Here is a 15665-nt window from a genome sequence, read left to right as displayed (position 1 = left end):
TCGAATTAGGTATTACCTAGCGGACACTCGGGGGATTTCTTGATCCGCGGCGGATGAGATAAGCGATCGTTCCATTGGACGCATCGTGGCATCTCCTCGTCTTTGGCCCCACCAACCTGTCCATTCTGCCCGCGCCGGGGGGAAAATATCTTTATCGATAAGACCGCGAATGAAGTTCACAGTCTCCTTATCGATAACTATCCGTGACCCCCCAGTTGCGAATTTTTGAGGATTTCCCATGACACACAATTCACCGCCCAATTCATCGATGCGCCGGCGTGACGACAGACTGCTCTGAAGCAAATATTGAAGGGAGCCTCCATTCACTATTGTCCGAGGTCAATCTTCTATCAGAACACTGCCCAACATGTCGCGCCCTGAGGATACCCTGTAGGCTACAGACCCCCCCTTCAACCCCGCCATGTGCCTCTAGTTGACCAAATCTCTCTGCTCTCAGTGCGGCCGACATCCACTACAATGACTCCGAAGCCCGCAAGTACACGACAAGTTCCCGTATCCAAAACATCCAGGCATCCATGACCCGTCGTGCCCTCGAGCTTCTCGACCTCAAGCAACCCTCCTTCATCCTCGACGTCGGCTGCGGCAGCGGTCTTTCAGGGGAAATCCTCACCGCTGAGGGCCCCGAAGATGGTGGGCCACACACCTGGGTTGGCATGGACGTGTCCCCCTCCATGCTCGACATTGCTCTCCAAAGAGATGTAGAGGGCGATCTACTCCTCGCGGATATCGGACAGGGCGTACCCTTCCGCGCCGGTTCCTTCGACGCAGCTATCAGCATTTCCGCAATCCAATGGCTCTGCAACGCCGAGAGCAGCGATACCTCGCCCGAGGGTCGCCTCACCAGATTCTTCAACGGTCTTTACGCATCATTACGCAGAGGCGGTCGCGCCGTGTGCCAATTCTACCCTAAGAACGACACCCAGCGCAACATGATCACCCAGGCCGCGGTCAAGGCCGGCTTCGGCGCCGGTCTTCTCGAGGATGACCCCGAGACGAAGAACGTCAAGCTCTACCTTGTGCTGACTGTCGGTGGTACCGCGGAGGGTGGTCGCGGAGGCGACATCACAAACGTTGTGGACGGCATGGACAACGTCGATGTCGAGGATGCGAGGAGGAAGGCTAGCCAGCAGAGTGGTAAGGGTGACATCAAGAAGGGAAGCAAGGCGTGGATCGTCAAGAAAAAGGAGCAGATGGAGAGGAAAGGAAAGGTTGTCAAGTCTACCTCAAAGTACACTGGACGCAAGCGCAGAACCGCCTTCTAAGCGGACAGTACTTGGGCGAGTTCTCGGGGATATCGCATGGCATGGCGTTCAGGGTTACAATGGAAAACTTGCTTTTAGAGATCGAAAATCAAATCAGATACCCTCATTTACGTCTCAGAGCCTTTCTGCTTCATCTGGTTCTGTCTTCTTTACGAGTCTTGAGCGTGGAGTGATCAATGGTCTTAGGTCTTGCGAAACAGAAAAGAAAAAGCCATCTGGCCACACCATGAATTGAACAACAGATATAGTAATACCTCAGGAAACTTCACCGAAGTAGACAACAGCTCAAGTATCCAACTGATGATGTGACAGATGACAGATGAGGCGGCATTGGATCCTGTTAACCCTTTCCTCTTCGTCTAATGTTCGAATTTACCAAGGTACCCATCCTAATACAGCTTCCGTGAATATTATCTAAAGCACTTGTTTATTTTCTAAATTCTACCTTACCTTTTCATCCCAACCATGTATTTGATGAGATCTACTCCTCCTTTAATCATTTGTGGGATGAGAACTACGGCAACTGGCAAGTGTAGATAACAGATCAATAGAATTATTTCTGCCGCTCATTTGCGATACCACATTCTCGACTTTCTTCCCTGTCGCATCTTCCGTTGTAATTGCAACATCCCATAGAGCAGCGCCTCGCTCGTCGGCGGGCATCCAGGAACATAGATATCTACCGGCACCAAGCGATCACAACCACGGACTACAGAGTAACTGTAATGGTAATACCCCCCGCCGTTGGCGCAGCTACCCATACTAATGACCCAACGCGGTTCCGGCATCTGATCATAGACCTGGCGGAAAGCGGGCGCCATCTTATTGGTGACGGTACCCGCGACTATCATCACATCTGACTGGCGCGGTGATGCTCGAAACATGAAGCCGAATCGGTCTTGATCGTATCGTGGTCCGGCAATGTGCATCATCTCTACGGCACAGCATGCAAGGCCGAATGTCATTGGGTACATTGATGACTGACGGCCCCAGTTGGCAAGTTTGTCGAGGGTGGTTCTGGTCAGAGAGTACTTAGAAATTACCCATGGGTGATCCATCCGGGACGGGGTTACTTACACGGCATATTCCACCAGAGATTTGGGCTGAGATTGTGTAGGTAGCGCAACTTCGCGACGAGTCGGGCGTGGAGAGACGGATTTCTGGCTGGTAGGAGAAGTTGCAAGGCACCGAACGCTAGCTGGTGGAAGTATCGATCTCTGCGCGACTCCCATGACGCGGGGCACCCGGGCTGCTAGAGTATTTGACATATCGTATGGAAGAGAGGAATTCTTGCCCAAGAGGTAGGAGTGAAGGTCTTTGGAATAAATGGAGGAACGAAAGGGGCACCGGTGCTTCTTAAAGCTCGGGAAGTATGCATGGGTCTCGAGCTCGAATACTCAGGGCCAGAGGGGACCAGCATAGAGAGACTGAAAGAGAAACGGAGGATAAGGCTTTAAGTCTTTACCAGCTACCTACCTTAGTTTCGATGAGATTTCGTAGAGAGCAAGATACTTAACCAACTGCTTAACGAGAGCTTCGGCGGGTGCTTGTCATGCTCTCCATGGTCCAAGTCTTCGCATTTTGGTGAGGTCTCGGTCGAGTTTGCCAGGACCAACGCAAAATATCTTGAAGGAAAATGAGAGACTTCTACAGAAAGAAATAGGCCAATGTAAAATCATGAGATCTCATCAAATTGTTCTTTGATCATGAGCTTGTAGGCCCTTTGCGCAATTTGTTGATCGTGATTGGTCCTCCGTCTAAGTCGAAGCGAAACCCCACATCGGACTCGCGACGAGAACGAAGTGGGACCAACTGATCCGAGCCCGCCTGCCCGGGCCCCGTAAGTCCGTCGTCAGTAACACAACCGCAAAGGCTACCCGACCGCTTCAGTCCTTTCACGGAACACACAATCCGATCATCATAACTCTTTATTCGTTCTGCCAGCTTCTGGTCTCGCCGGTATCGATGCAGCTAGACCCCTCAAGCAGCGACCCCTGACCTTGGTTGCAACCTGCTGAAGCTTGCGTCTGAGCCCCTGTCTCCCAAGTGCCCACCGGAGCTGTGGACGACAGACCTTGGCATGGAAAGCCTTCCTTCCTTGAGACATGGGCCTAAAAGAGCTCATAAAAAGGTTCGAACGGGATGTATTGCCTGTAAGGCGAGGCACGTAAAAGTAGGCGGCCACCCCAAGTCAGGTTGAGCCCATATCTGACTTCTATTCGGGACAGTGTGATGAACGAAGACCCCAATGCAGCCAATGCACCAAGCAAGCTATAGCCTGCAATTTCCCTTTACCAAAACTATATCCTCCAACAGAGGCTACAGCACCAGATCTGTCTCATGGTCTTTCCTTCAGGGGCGGAGCACTTGACCTCAATATGCTTGATCTCGAACTCATACATCACTGGACACTCTTTACCTACGACAGCTTGACAGTCAGCCCCGTAATTAAAACATTCTGGCTTAGGAACGCGGCGAAAATCGGGTTTCGCTGTGACTTTGTCATGCGGAGCTTACTGGCCCTTTCCGCCGTTCATTTGGCACATCTCAATCCGGCGCGAGAAGAAGCACTATTTCAACATGCACTGAAGCACCACAACACATCGACAGCGGCAACTATTGCATCGATCCATCATATAGACCAAGTGGAAGATGTCGTAATGCGAGAAAACCTTTTCCTATACTCAATGTTCATCATGTTTTATAGTACGCATCACCTAACTTCCCTTCTCGACCGATGTGTGGCGCTAATATCTCCGGTACTCCTGTAGTCATCTCGCAGACGGAACACCCCCAAGATGCCTTCTTTGGCCGTCCAAGTCGAAAAGAAACATCATCCCCAGACTGGATGGTGTTCTTCCACGGATCAAGGTCAATCGCGCTGGCGTCAATGGCACTGCATACCACGACCAGTCTAACCCATCCAATAATTGGATACACAATGGGCATGCTCGCAGACCGTGAGAGGACATCAAAAAGGCAATACCTCGGTACTTTACTTGCCCGCATAAAAGAAACTGAGTCGAATGAACATTACGAAACGTATCTGCATGCCGCGGAAGAGCTTGAAGCAACTTTTGCGGTACTGGCCGAGTTCCCAGAAAGCAGAGACATCTTCCACGGGTTCCTTTGGATCAGCAACGTATCGGACCACAGGGGAGATCTGATAGCCTTGATTCAGGGTCGTGATGCGTCACAAGAAGCGTTGGTTGTGTACACATACTTTTGTAAGATCATCCAGAGGCTTCCGGCACGGTGGTGGTCTGAAAAATGGGTCCGGGGGCTGAAGGATGGTGCCTTTGCCTCCCTTGATGAAGAGCATCGAGCTTGGGTCGTTGAGTTACCAAGTTGGACCTGATTCGTCCCCAAGCACACATATTTATTCACTTATCTTGGCCGTCTGGAAGTACCCGTAGACGTACTGGTATGATCTCCATATTCTCCGACGTTGACTCACCCTTTGCGAGCATCCCTGTTGACCCGAATGGTTTGCGGAAAAGCCCTAGCGGGCAGTCGATTGCAACCCCTTGGCATGCAGATGGCACAAGATGGGTAAAGAGCATCGCATTCCCAAAGCCGAGATCTAGGAGAATTAGCATCATGCACTAGGATGAACGAAATAAATCGGCTTTTATTGGAGGACCCCTACGATGGACTTCGCTACGATAGGTGAGGAGGAGTCGAGACAAGGGCCGCCGCTCGGGAAACGGCCCCCGGCTTGGAAACTGGAACCCGAGCTTCGGGAGATCGGCGGGCCGGGCTGCATTACGCAACCGAGCCGGAGCCAGGGGCCGGACTGATATGGTAGAATTGTACTTTTAGGCCGTCGTTCGGCGGACGACTCAAGTTGACCTTATGGCGACAGAAATGAAATAGAAATATCTTTATCGAAGCCTTCGGCATTTGTGCTCGTGGTTCTACCAGCAAGAGTCAGCACACCGAGCTACAATCTCCGTTGCAATATTCCAATCAATACCAGTATTCATCCTATATTTTGGCAGCTACGACAGCTACATCCGTCATCACATTTGCGATGCCTTCAGTCGTGCTATCGCTGCTTGTTTCAGCGGCCGCGGTATACCAGTCAAAACGACAGAAGCTGACCCAAGCTAACCACCTTCTCAGCTGAGTATCTACGGAGTGGCAACGGTCATCTACAATCTCTTCTTCCATCCCTTACGCCGCTATCCGGGGCCTAAGCTATGGGCAGCTACGCCTCTGCCCGCAGCCATCAGCATCCTCCGAGGCACTCCTCACCTAACCATTCTGGAACTGCATAAGCGCTACGGCGACGTCGTTCGCGTGGGACCCAACGAGCTGGCACTTGCGCACGCCGATGCATGGAAAGATGTCTGCGGACATCTTAAGCGCGGACAAGACGAGAATCGGAAAGACCCAAAGTACGGCAACGAAGAAATGGATAAGAGCCTTATCTCGGCATCGCGAGGGAGACACGGGCCCGCACGACGACTTCTGTCTCACGCGTTCTCTGCTCGCGCAATGGCGGAGCAACAGCCCCTGATGGACAGATGGATCAGCCTCTTCATCCAAAGAGTACACGAACACAGCAAAGGTGGAACAGTGGCCATGGATGCCTCCAAGTGGTTCGAGTGGACGACGTTTGATATTATTGGGGATCTGGCTTTTGGAGAACCCTTTGGATGTTTGCAAAACTCCGCCTCGCATCCATGGGTGGATAGCTTCTTCGCGTCTATGAAGATCATTCCGTGGATCCAGGCCATTAGCGACTTTCCTCTCTTCTCCGTGTTGAAACCTCTCTACTTTATCCTCTTTGTTCCCAAGGATGTGTTGAAGCAACGGGCTTTAAGCCAGGTCATGGCCGAGGAGAACCTAAAGAAACGGCTTGCTATTGGAGGTGACCGACCAGACTTTGTTCAAGCTTTGTTGAAAAGCGGCGAGAAACACGTGAGTATCAAGTACATGGTCCTGATATCCTCCGTTTTCTTTCTCACAAACATGATGTATAGGAAATGTCCCCAATCGAGATGAGGGACAACATGGTCCTTCTCACGACAGCCGGCTCCGAGACAACTGCAACTACTCTCGCGGCGACCACATACTTCCTCGGCAAGCATCCCGAAATTCTCTCCAAGCTGAAAGCTGAAGTACGCTCGGCATTCAAGAGCGAGCAAGACATTGATGTCAACAGCGTCCAGAGCCTCCCTTACATGCTTGCTATCCTCAAAGAGTCTATGCGAGTTTATCCTGCTGTCGCTGTTGCCTTGTTGCGTCAGACGCCTCCGAGCGGCGCGCAGATTGCCGGTAACTGGGTAAATGGAGGGGTGAGTCTACCTCTGTGACGACGGGGCTTACTTGAGGTTCACGCTGACGTGGTATGCAGACGACTCTGGGTATCTGGCAGTATGCTGCATATCACGATCCCACCAAGTTTCTTTACCCGGACGCGTTCATCCCGGAGCGTTGGCTGGATGATAAGCGCTTTGATGGCGATCAGAAGAACTTGCATCAGCCGTTTTCTTACGGCCCTCGCAATTGCTTAGGCATGAAGTATGTTTTCTAGTACTTGATCGTGCTCTTTCTCGTCCTGGGACCTTGATCAAGATGGTTACTAACATGATGCGTATCTAGCCTTGCGTTTGCTGAGATGAGATTAATTCTTGCCCGAATCATCTGGAATTTTGACTTGGAGCTGGCGCCAGAGAGTGGATCTTGGGCAGAAGGTCAAAAAGTTTTCTTCTTCTGGGACAAACCTCCCTTGTGGGTGTACTTCAAGCCTCGAAAAGAGCGATAAACCAGTTGGCAGCTTCCTTCGAAACGTCATACGGTAATCGGATAAGTGCTTGAGGAAAGGGATAAAGCTCAAGACCAGTATTATGCCTGGAAGAGGTAAATTTAGCAAGGCCGCGGTATTGTATCCTAGATGGATCAGTTCCGTGCTTCAACTTCGCGTTGGCCAAACTTTCAGTCCGCTTCAATAGTGAAACTCTTTCTGCAGGAGGCCGACAAGAAAAGCATTCCTGTGATGCAAACTACTTTTCCGAGCCCGTGACAGTTGCGTCAACGGGAAAAGTCTAAGAACCATATCCCCTATATATCTAATTGGATTGTCGATTCATGGAAATTACTTGAAGCTAAGTGACTCACTTGCAGAAAGTCTTTGCTATTTTACATAGCACGAAATATCATCCTTACCAACGGCTCCAAGACAGACACCAAATCACAATGAAGCCTCACTCAGTGGTACCTTCATTGTTCCCTCTTTTTCCTCACAGCACATATTCCTGTTGCATGTGCCGGCCCTCTGGCTTACGGCACTTGCCAGGCTGGGTGCGCGGGCTTGGTCACAGCTTGCTATTCCGCTGCTGGCTGTGTCTGGGGTGCCACTGCTGGTAGTGAAAAGCGAGGAAACCATAATTACGCAGGCTAGAGACCAGCCAGAAAGATTCTAATACTTGCAGTTCTTGTTCATCGTCTTAGGCATGGAGAGCACTCGGAAGATTTGCTTCAAAATTTTGAAATTTGTTTTTTCTTTGTATGACTCGAAGTAAGTACGTAGGAGCATTAACATCACGGTGTCATTATTCCATATTATCGAGTACTGGAAACGCCAAGCGTGGACACATGCTTCTGTGCATCCTATACTTTGCTGAAACAGAGTTAGCCATTAAGATACGAATAGGGCCATCCCGGAGCAACTTACTTGAACGCTACTCCCGCGTCACTTGAACTGATACCGGTTTGGATAAAGGTATCAGACCACACCCTATTGTACCTAAGGCGTTGGATGTTAGGTTTTCGTTTATTGTGTATACAGCGACGCTTCAACAGAGAGGACGAACCTGTTGCAGATATAATAAGGGTTGTAGGCACCACGGTTAAATTGAAGAACTCTGTAAAGGAAGACCGAGGCGCATTGATCTTCGGGAAAAAGCTGTTAGACGTAAATTATGGCTTGTGGATGGTTTGAACTTACTTGTGCACTTAGAGAGACACCACTGCTCTATTCCGCTCGTCACCCCTTCACTTGCACTGTCAGAAGTGGCATCGTAGTCGGCACTAGCTACTCCATCCCGCTCCCAAAACCTTAGTAAAGCCTTGGGGAGCATCACTCCATGTAGGTTTTGGCGGTGGGTAAGGCTGTGCAGATGCCGATGAAGAGGGCGCAGCCGAGGTTGCAGCTGGACCAGTGGTCGAAGTCGGAGCTTCTGGGGCAGAGGTGCTGGTAGGAGCTGCAGAGGCAACGGAAGTTGCTTGACACGCACCGGCGCCGCCCGAAGGCGCTGCTTGGCGACGTCTGCCTGCAGAAGATCCAGGGGCCGAACATGCTAGACCACGAGGGTCAATGCCGTTCCAGATGACGGCGGGTTCGCCCTCAACTCTTGAGTATGCGAGAGATTTGACCATCTCCTTGACGTTTGTTGCAACTGAGCCCGGAACCTGGAGACGGGCCTTGTGCTCGTCTTGAGATAGCCAGACTGCAATCACGCCAGCGACTGCAGGCGCGGCTAGGAGTTTAATGTCAGTTAGCAATTCTCCTACAAGTAAAACGTTTGCGAAAATAATTGGCAATTGCTCACCGAAGGAAGTTCCGTAAAGCTCCTGCGAGCCGGCAGATCTGCCAGAAGCACAATCAACGAAACCGGGGGCGGAAACAGTCAGTTGATCTCCAGTGCCTTGAGAGAAGAATGCGCGGTAGCCGTCATTCTCAGTTGCGCCAACGACGATGATGTCCGTGGTAGGCCCGAAGAGAGCAGGGTACTCCGTCACATCATCGACGCCGTATTGCTGAACGACAAAACATGATTAGCAAGATGAAAGTTCAAAGATAGAAGGCACGATGTTGGAAGACTCACAGCATCGTTTCCAGAAGCCGTGACGATGACGATATCTTCCGCCATAAGGGCCACAAGAAGTAGCTTATACGCGGTAGTGGTAGACGACAGCTTGTCGGGGATGCCTACCATAGGCGAATGGTTAGTGTACCAGCCAGGCTGATGGAGAACGAGGCGCAAGGTGAGACTTACGAGACCCTAGCGACATGTTGATGACAGCTTTGCCTTCCAGCTTCTTCTGGAAGACATCGTTGCTAATCTCAATCAAAGCCGTGAAGATAGCCGAAAGCGAGAGAGTACCTGGCAGCTTGACAGCTATCAAATCGGCTCCCTTCGCGGTGCCGTATGCTGGCCCAGCTGCTTTTGAAGCTACGCACGAGCCGTGGTTCAAGAAATCGGTCTCGTCTTTTGTCGCGCCAGGGGCGTACATAAAGCCTTTTGTTCCTATCATGCCCGTCCATTCCTGCCATGAGTTAGCAATTATCACGGACGGGGGTATGCTGTTGAAAGATGTCATACCGAGTTCTCAGCGTTAGCGCCGGTGTCAATGACATAGATCGTGACTCCCTTTCCTGCTTCTGAAGCATATCCAAACCCAGGCAAGTCCGCAATGCTTGCTCCAGCTGGCTGCGAAATTGCCTTGAGTTCATCAACTGCGTCCGATTGCAACGCAATGTCAGCGGGGTTAGGAACACTTGTTTTTGGCGAACCAGGTGGGCCAGTGGCTGTTGGTTGGCGCGATGCAGATGAGGGTGGCGCAGAAGATGATGGCGGTTGCTCTTCTTCCAGCCTCTCATCGGGAGTAACACCGGCAACCTATGTGTTTATTTAGTACTGTGAAGTCTCGCGGCAGAAGAAAGAGTCAGACTTACACCAGGGCGCTTTGACATGGCGTCTGCCTGCTCAGTGGTGATGTTCGCCTTGAACATGGCCACCAAGCCAGTGCGGTCACTAATGACCTCCTCCAGTGACTTGGGTGCAGCATCTCTTGAGAGTGTGCTGTTAAGGTCTTGAATCTCTTCCTTTGTGGAGTTTTGCGAAGTGAGAATGATGTAGGGCGTTGGCACAGCCGTGGATGATGGCGTGGAAGACGATGTTGCAGATGTTGAAGTAGGGGCTGCGGAGGTAGAGCTGGGGACAGATGGAGCAGAAGAAGGAGGCTTGGATTCTGCCGGATCTGAGGTTTTCGGATTTTGTGATGGGACCGGATTCGAGATGTTTTCAATCTCAGGAGTATCACCATTCGCTCCAGTGCCGATGATTGACACAACAGCTCCAGGAGCTAGTGCGTGAGTGACACCGGCAACCACAAGAGACCCGCCGCCCGCACCGGCTACATAGGTTGCTCCGATAACTGCTACGACGACCTCTCCACCAGAGATTGTCTGCGTTGTCGGTGCTGAGCTAGACGTTCCGATGGTTGTCCAAGTTGACGATACGCGAGTGGATGTTCTAGGGTCGGGAGTGATTAGGGGTTGTGTGGAGGAAGCCTTAGTGCTAGCTGGTCTCGTCGTGTTTGAGACGGGAGCTTGTCTCGCGATCAGATGGCGTCTGCTGTGCATCAGATCGTTCCGGGTGTCCTGGTGCGGGAGTGAGACGGCCCCGCTGCTGAGTAGCAGCAGGGCAAGCCCGCGGACTAGGCCGTTGAGATGCATGTGAACGAAGGGCAGGTAAAGAATGACTATGCTCAAAGAGCGAAGGTAAAGATTGAATGAGTGTCAAAGAATAGTGAGCGATGAACATTTGCAATCGACGTGGAACAGATCATATTTGGTTGCTAGAATATATAGAATTCCTACCTTATGAGACAAGGGAACAAGCCTTCTGTCAGGCTTCAGTGGCCGATGAACTGCAGCCATAGCTGCCATATCAACTTTCCCGTCTTGGCGTAAAGTTTAGTTGATCAATCTACTTTCAGGAGAACTTTGCGCCATGTTAACGAGCGAAATCGCGAGGAAGCTTGCCTACGTGCCTAGGGCTCACTGCTGGCTGTTGATGCTGTTATTCTTAGCAATGGTACAAGTCGCTTACACGATGCCGATAATTTAAACCATACCGAGATAAACTTTAATAATGTTTGGACTGACAGCTCCAGCAGCGTGGCAGCCCTACGAGTACATGACTCAAGAACGTAGAGTCCAGACCCAGTTGCCCCTCCTTCAGGAATCCGCGGCTTTACGTGAAGCATGGATATTGGTTGCGTAGTAATAAGAGGCTGTGTGCCGCGCGCCCTTTCGACCAAAATAAGCCGACTTAGCCGTCAAAGTCATGTTTCGGAATACGCGGTGCCTTGGCTTGCGGATAAACTTGGAAATTCGTGGCCGAGCCCGAATCGACTGTGGGTTGATCTGGTGACAAGGCACCAGATTATGACGCGGTCAAACCAGTTATGAATGAAGAAGTGCAGGGTCCATCTTGCAAGTTCTCGTTATCGCGTTCGAGGAGAAGTATAGCTCTGATTACGTCCTGTGGGCTCCTAGTAATGGCTGTCTTGGAAAGTGTTCAGGCGCGTGTGGTGCGCACTGCGGCATCGGAGGATTCGAAATGAATTTGGGACGCTCTCCGTGCCTTTTGATTGATTACGAACAAGAGGCGAATTATGAGACCTGCTCGATATTTACGTCGGCCTAGAACCACATATCCCATCAACTGCTAGATGACAAGAATATTTATGTACGTACTTCTTTCCTAAAAGGCAATGATGAATCATACCTCTGACAACGCTCCATTTCCTTTCCTATTCCTTAACATGTATCCGTCGAGTGCGAGTGATTGAGTTTTGGAGATGACAAGATGAGATCAACGGCTCTTAGCATGCGTTGATGAGTTTCAAGGCGATACTACGTGGCCGGTTGTTTCTCATCATTCTGTGCCTGATCTTGACGCTTCCTCTACCTATCACTGCTGCTTTGTGATTGCATTTCCTATTTTGTGGCGCTCCTGTTCTCATTCTTTACGCAAGTCCCCGGATTTCTACACGAAACATTGGAAAATATATGAGATATCGTTTGCGACGCACATCTACCCACGTCAAGTATTGAAATAGGGAAATAGCATACAGAACAGTAAATATTGCGAAGGTCTTTTTTTTAACTTCCAAAGGGTTTCTCAAAAGCATCTCGCCTCTGAACCATTCTCCAAGCTCTGAGTAGTCGGGCAAGAGAGCACGATTCAGGGATACGGAAGTCCAAACTCTTCGGACTAATTTCAATAACATTCTGCGCACTCTTATTTAAGGACTGAAAGACGACAAGATCTTCAATTTGCAGATGACACAATGAGAAACTGTTTTACTTAGAATGCCGGCTTGGCTGAGTTTCAAGTACTAATGTTATGTTCAAGTCAAGTGAAAGGACACTGGAGAACAAAATCAAGTCTAAGCAGAACACATAAATTTATGCTGGGTGGAGTATCAAGAAGTTCGACATCATAAAGTATCCAAATGCCAAAATCCCTGAACTCAGGAGATCCTGTTGTTAATTTAAGATATTCCCAGGTCCTTCTCATATTCAGGTCGTCGATAAAGGCTGCATCGCTCTAATTACAATTGAAATGATAGCTGAACTTCTGGGTGGCGCCGCCTACCAAGGGGCCTAGCGACGCTGACCATTCGACTCCGACGAGCCAATTGGGAAGAGACGCTAAGCCCTGGTCAATACACGGCACTCCTTTCCCCTCCTTCACGTTTCTCTTTTCAACATCGCCTGGCTACCGGCCAAGAGAAGTCTGCCGCGCTTTATGCATCGGGTATGATCGCTACATTACCCTCATTCTACATGCACCCGTCAACTTTATACCTTTGGCCTCCTCGCCTTCCGACAGCATAGCCCAACAATGGCCCTATTCTCGACGTTGAAGGATGCTGAACCAGAAGGATCTGCACCACAGGAGTTCGCCTATGCTCTCCGATGCGTTCAGTTGCGCGCAGGCGATGGATCTCAGCCGATCATTTGCAAATTGAAGCCATCTATATTGGGACAAATCCAGCACAGCTATGAGGCCTTATCATACGCATGGGGCGACACAACGAAAAAAGTCGAGATTCTTCTAGATGGACAGCCATACAAGATCACTAAAAATCTCGAAACGGCTTTACGTCGTCTGCGGTTGGCAAAAGAAGATCGCTTGTTGTGGATTGATGCAGTATGCATCAATCAACAGGATCGCCTCGAAGTCAATCTTCAGGTCAAGAGGATGTGGTCAGTGTACAAATATGCTTCGAAGGTCATTGTGTTCCTAGGCGAGGGGACGACTGATACTCACCACGCTGTCGAACTGATACAGACCTTAGCAGAAGAAGGCTTAGGGCTTGGCCATCGACACGTTACGGCTTTACTATTCACCAAGGATGCTCAGCCCACGAAGCGGGCTCTACAAAGCTTAATGGGCAGTCCGTGGTGGAGCAGAGCCTGGGTTATCCAAGAGTTCTCAGTTGCGACCGAAGTTGCTTTCGTCTGTGGTAACCTTCAGTGGTCTGGTGAATCCTTTTCCGAAGCACTGCGGACCCTGGTAGACGTCAGATTCAACGCAGCTCTACCGCGCGGACAGGAATATTTTATGAGAGAAATCGCGTCGACACCGATAAGTCATCTGATGACAGCACGCAAAGACTACCAGGGTAGCCATTCGGAACCGTCCAAACGCGCCCCTAAAAGAGACCCGCTCAGTCTTCTCTACAGGTTTCGGAGTTTCAAAGCTTCAGACCCCAGAGATAAGGTATACAGCTTGTTCCATCTAATCGGAGAGGTCTCGATGCTGCAACCGGACTACAACCGCCATGTTAGAGACCTATTCATAGATGTAGTCAAAGCCTCCATCGCCTCGTCAGGAACTCTCGAGATTCTCTGCCATCACAACAGGACAGAGAGCTGCATGCCGGACCTGCCAACCTGGTGTCCTGACTGGACCGTGCAACGAGGCCAGAGGATTCTGCTATGGCAGAATGACTATACAGCTGGAGGTGATGGGGGTAAGCCTTCAGCTAAATTTGAAGGAGACGAGCTACACTTGCAAGGCAAGGTTGTGGATAAGATTGAGTGGGCAGTCTCATTTGACCCTAAGATGTTCAGGAAACCGGGTTTGGTCTTTGACCAGATCATGACAATCCAAGCTCAGGTACTAGAACGGGCGCATGCATTCCCAAAAGAGAGCCAGATGGCTATATCGATAGTCGACTCATTCCGAAGAACCTTGGTGGGATCCCGCGTCAGGGAAAGAGGGCCGCGTCACGAGGCGACGGTTCTCGGCCAACGTGAAGCTGACAAGTTCTGGGATGCCTGGTATTTTTCGATGACCAACCAAGAGTCTTCGGGAATGCATGGAGCTGCGAAAACCTATAATGACGCTCTTTACAGCGCATTAGCTGGAAGAGTCTTCTTCATTTCTGAGAAGAGTCGCATGGGGCTGGCTGATAACCCGGCAAAAGCCGGCGATGTCGTTGGCATTTTTGCTGGTAGCCGTGTTCTCTTCTGCTTGCGGGAGAAGACGAGGGATAAGTCAAGGAGCGATGAAGATTCGAGACGCACATACAGTCTAGTAGGTGAATGGTAAGTTATTTCCTAAGCTTGTATGAAGTTGACACCTACTTGATTACTTACTAACAGTATTGAATGGAAGCTACTTGCAAGACTTCATGCAAGGCGAAGGTGTCCCTGCTGAAGAGACAATGTCGCCAATTTGTCTGATTTGATCACGTATTTAAGTGACTTTTAAGTCTGTTTGTCATCCACCCATGGTGGAGGGGAAGGGTTTCAAGAAGGCCTACGTCTCGGATCACTAGAGAAACCTTCATGCTCCAAAATGCAAGTGGTTGACTATGAAGAGAACGCATTTATTCCGGTGGTTAAAGGTAGTTTTATGTGAGGTACCTAGATAAGGGAGACCCCAATTTAGGAACAAAACAACAAGAGAGAAAAAAACGATGAAAAGCGCGCTTCGAAGACTTGACGAGATTTCCTAGTTCGCTATTGGCATACTAGAAATTATCAGATGGTTCCTTACCTCTTCCGAAGAAGGCAATTCAATCGCCGGTGTAACGCCAAGCACCGAGGCCCCTTGTGATTGCGGCCCGGAGCTTAACCCCGCAAGAAGGGATTCGACTACACTACGAATAGTCTAGCCTCAACAATGGATAGGTAGATGCAACATGCCACGATTGTCCTAGGCTGGGGGCTGGGGACAGAAAGTGTTGCCAGGGCATTCTACTCCCCACAAATAGTCGAAGCCCGTTCTTGCGCCGGCAAGCTGCTCGTCTTTACTCTTCCCAGCTTTGAGTGTTCTCTTCTTTAACGTTCCTAGTCACGCCTAGATATTCTATCCATTACATCCAGTCTTCCCATTTCTCTCCACTCTAGCAGCGGCGTCTTGTCAAATTCTATCATTGTTGGCTTACTCATAACCCCCGAAAGCCCACGGCAGGAAAGCTCGTGTCGTCATGATGTTAAGCGAAATCACCCCTGTCCCTGCACCATGGAAGCTCAAGGGCGACGTCTACGTCTTCAGCTTCTGGGTACCCAGAAAGCAGGCAGAACATCCTCCAACAATCACGTACTCTCCACTCGAAGCGAAT

At 50.3% G+C, this 15665-nt stretch overlaps 3 protein-coding genes across 3 annotated transcripts; 2 read left to right on the top strand and 1 right to left on the bottom strand.

Annotated features, from left to right (window-relative positions):
• Nucleotides 1–367: 367 nt before the first annotated feature.
• BUD23 (18S rRNA (guanine1575-N7)-methyltransferase) lies at nucleotides 368–1283 on the top strand (the record flags this gene model as incomplete). The annotated part of the gene is made up of 2 exons (XM_053188532.1): nucleotides 368–390; nucleotides 458–1283. The coding sequence occupies 2 exons, from the start codon at nucleotides 368–370 to the stop codon at nucleotides 1281–1283; spliced, it is 849 nt and encodes a 282-aa protein (XP_053054494.1).
• A 4033-nt stretch (nucleotides 1284–5316) lies between these two features.
• Nucleotides 5317–6825, top strand: N0V96_004460 (uncharacterized protein; the record flags this gene model as incomplete). Its single annotated transcript, XM_053188531.1, has 4 exons — nucleotides 5317–5358; nucleotides 5409–6209; nucleotides 6272–6586; nucleotides 6646–6825. 4 exons carry the CDS (start codon nucleotides 5317–5319, stop codon nucleotides 6823–6825), a joined length of 1338 nt encoding a protein of 445 aa, XP_053054493.1.
• A 1496-nt stretch (nucleotides 6826–8321) lies between these two features.
• On the bottom strand, nucleotides 8322–10752 carry N0V96_004459 (uncharacterized protein; the record flags this gene model as incomplete). Its single annotated transcript, XM_065757117.1, has 6 exons — nucleotides 8322–8770; nucleotides 8843–9050; nucleotides 9119–9222; nucleotides 9290–9560; nucleotides 9617–9913; nucleotides 9970–10752. 6 exons carry the CDS (start codon nucleotides 10750–10752, stop codon nucleotides 8322–8324), a joined length of 2112 nt encoding a protein of 703 aa, XP_065614330.1.
• Between the last annotated feature and the right edge of the window lie 4913 nt (nucleotides 10753–15665).

This window comes from Colletotrichum fioriniae (assembly GCF_027942845.1).
Source record: "Colletotrichum fioriniae strain IMI 355084 chromosome Unknown scaffold_4, whole genome shotgun sequence".
Taxonomy (NCBI): domain Eukaryota; kingdom Fungi; phylum Ascomycota; class Sordariomycetes; order Glomerellales; family Glomerellaceae; genus Colletotrichum; species Colletotrichum fioriniae.
Note: the sequence above shows the minus strand (reverse complement) of the source record. Positions and strands in the feature narration are given on the sequence as shown.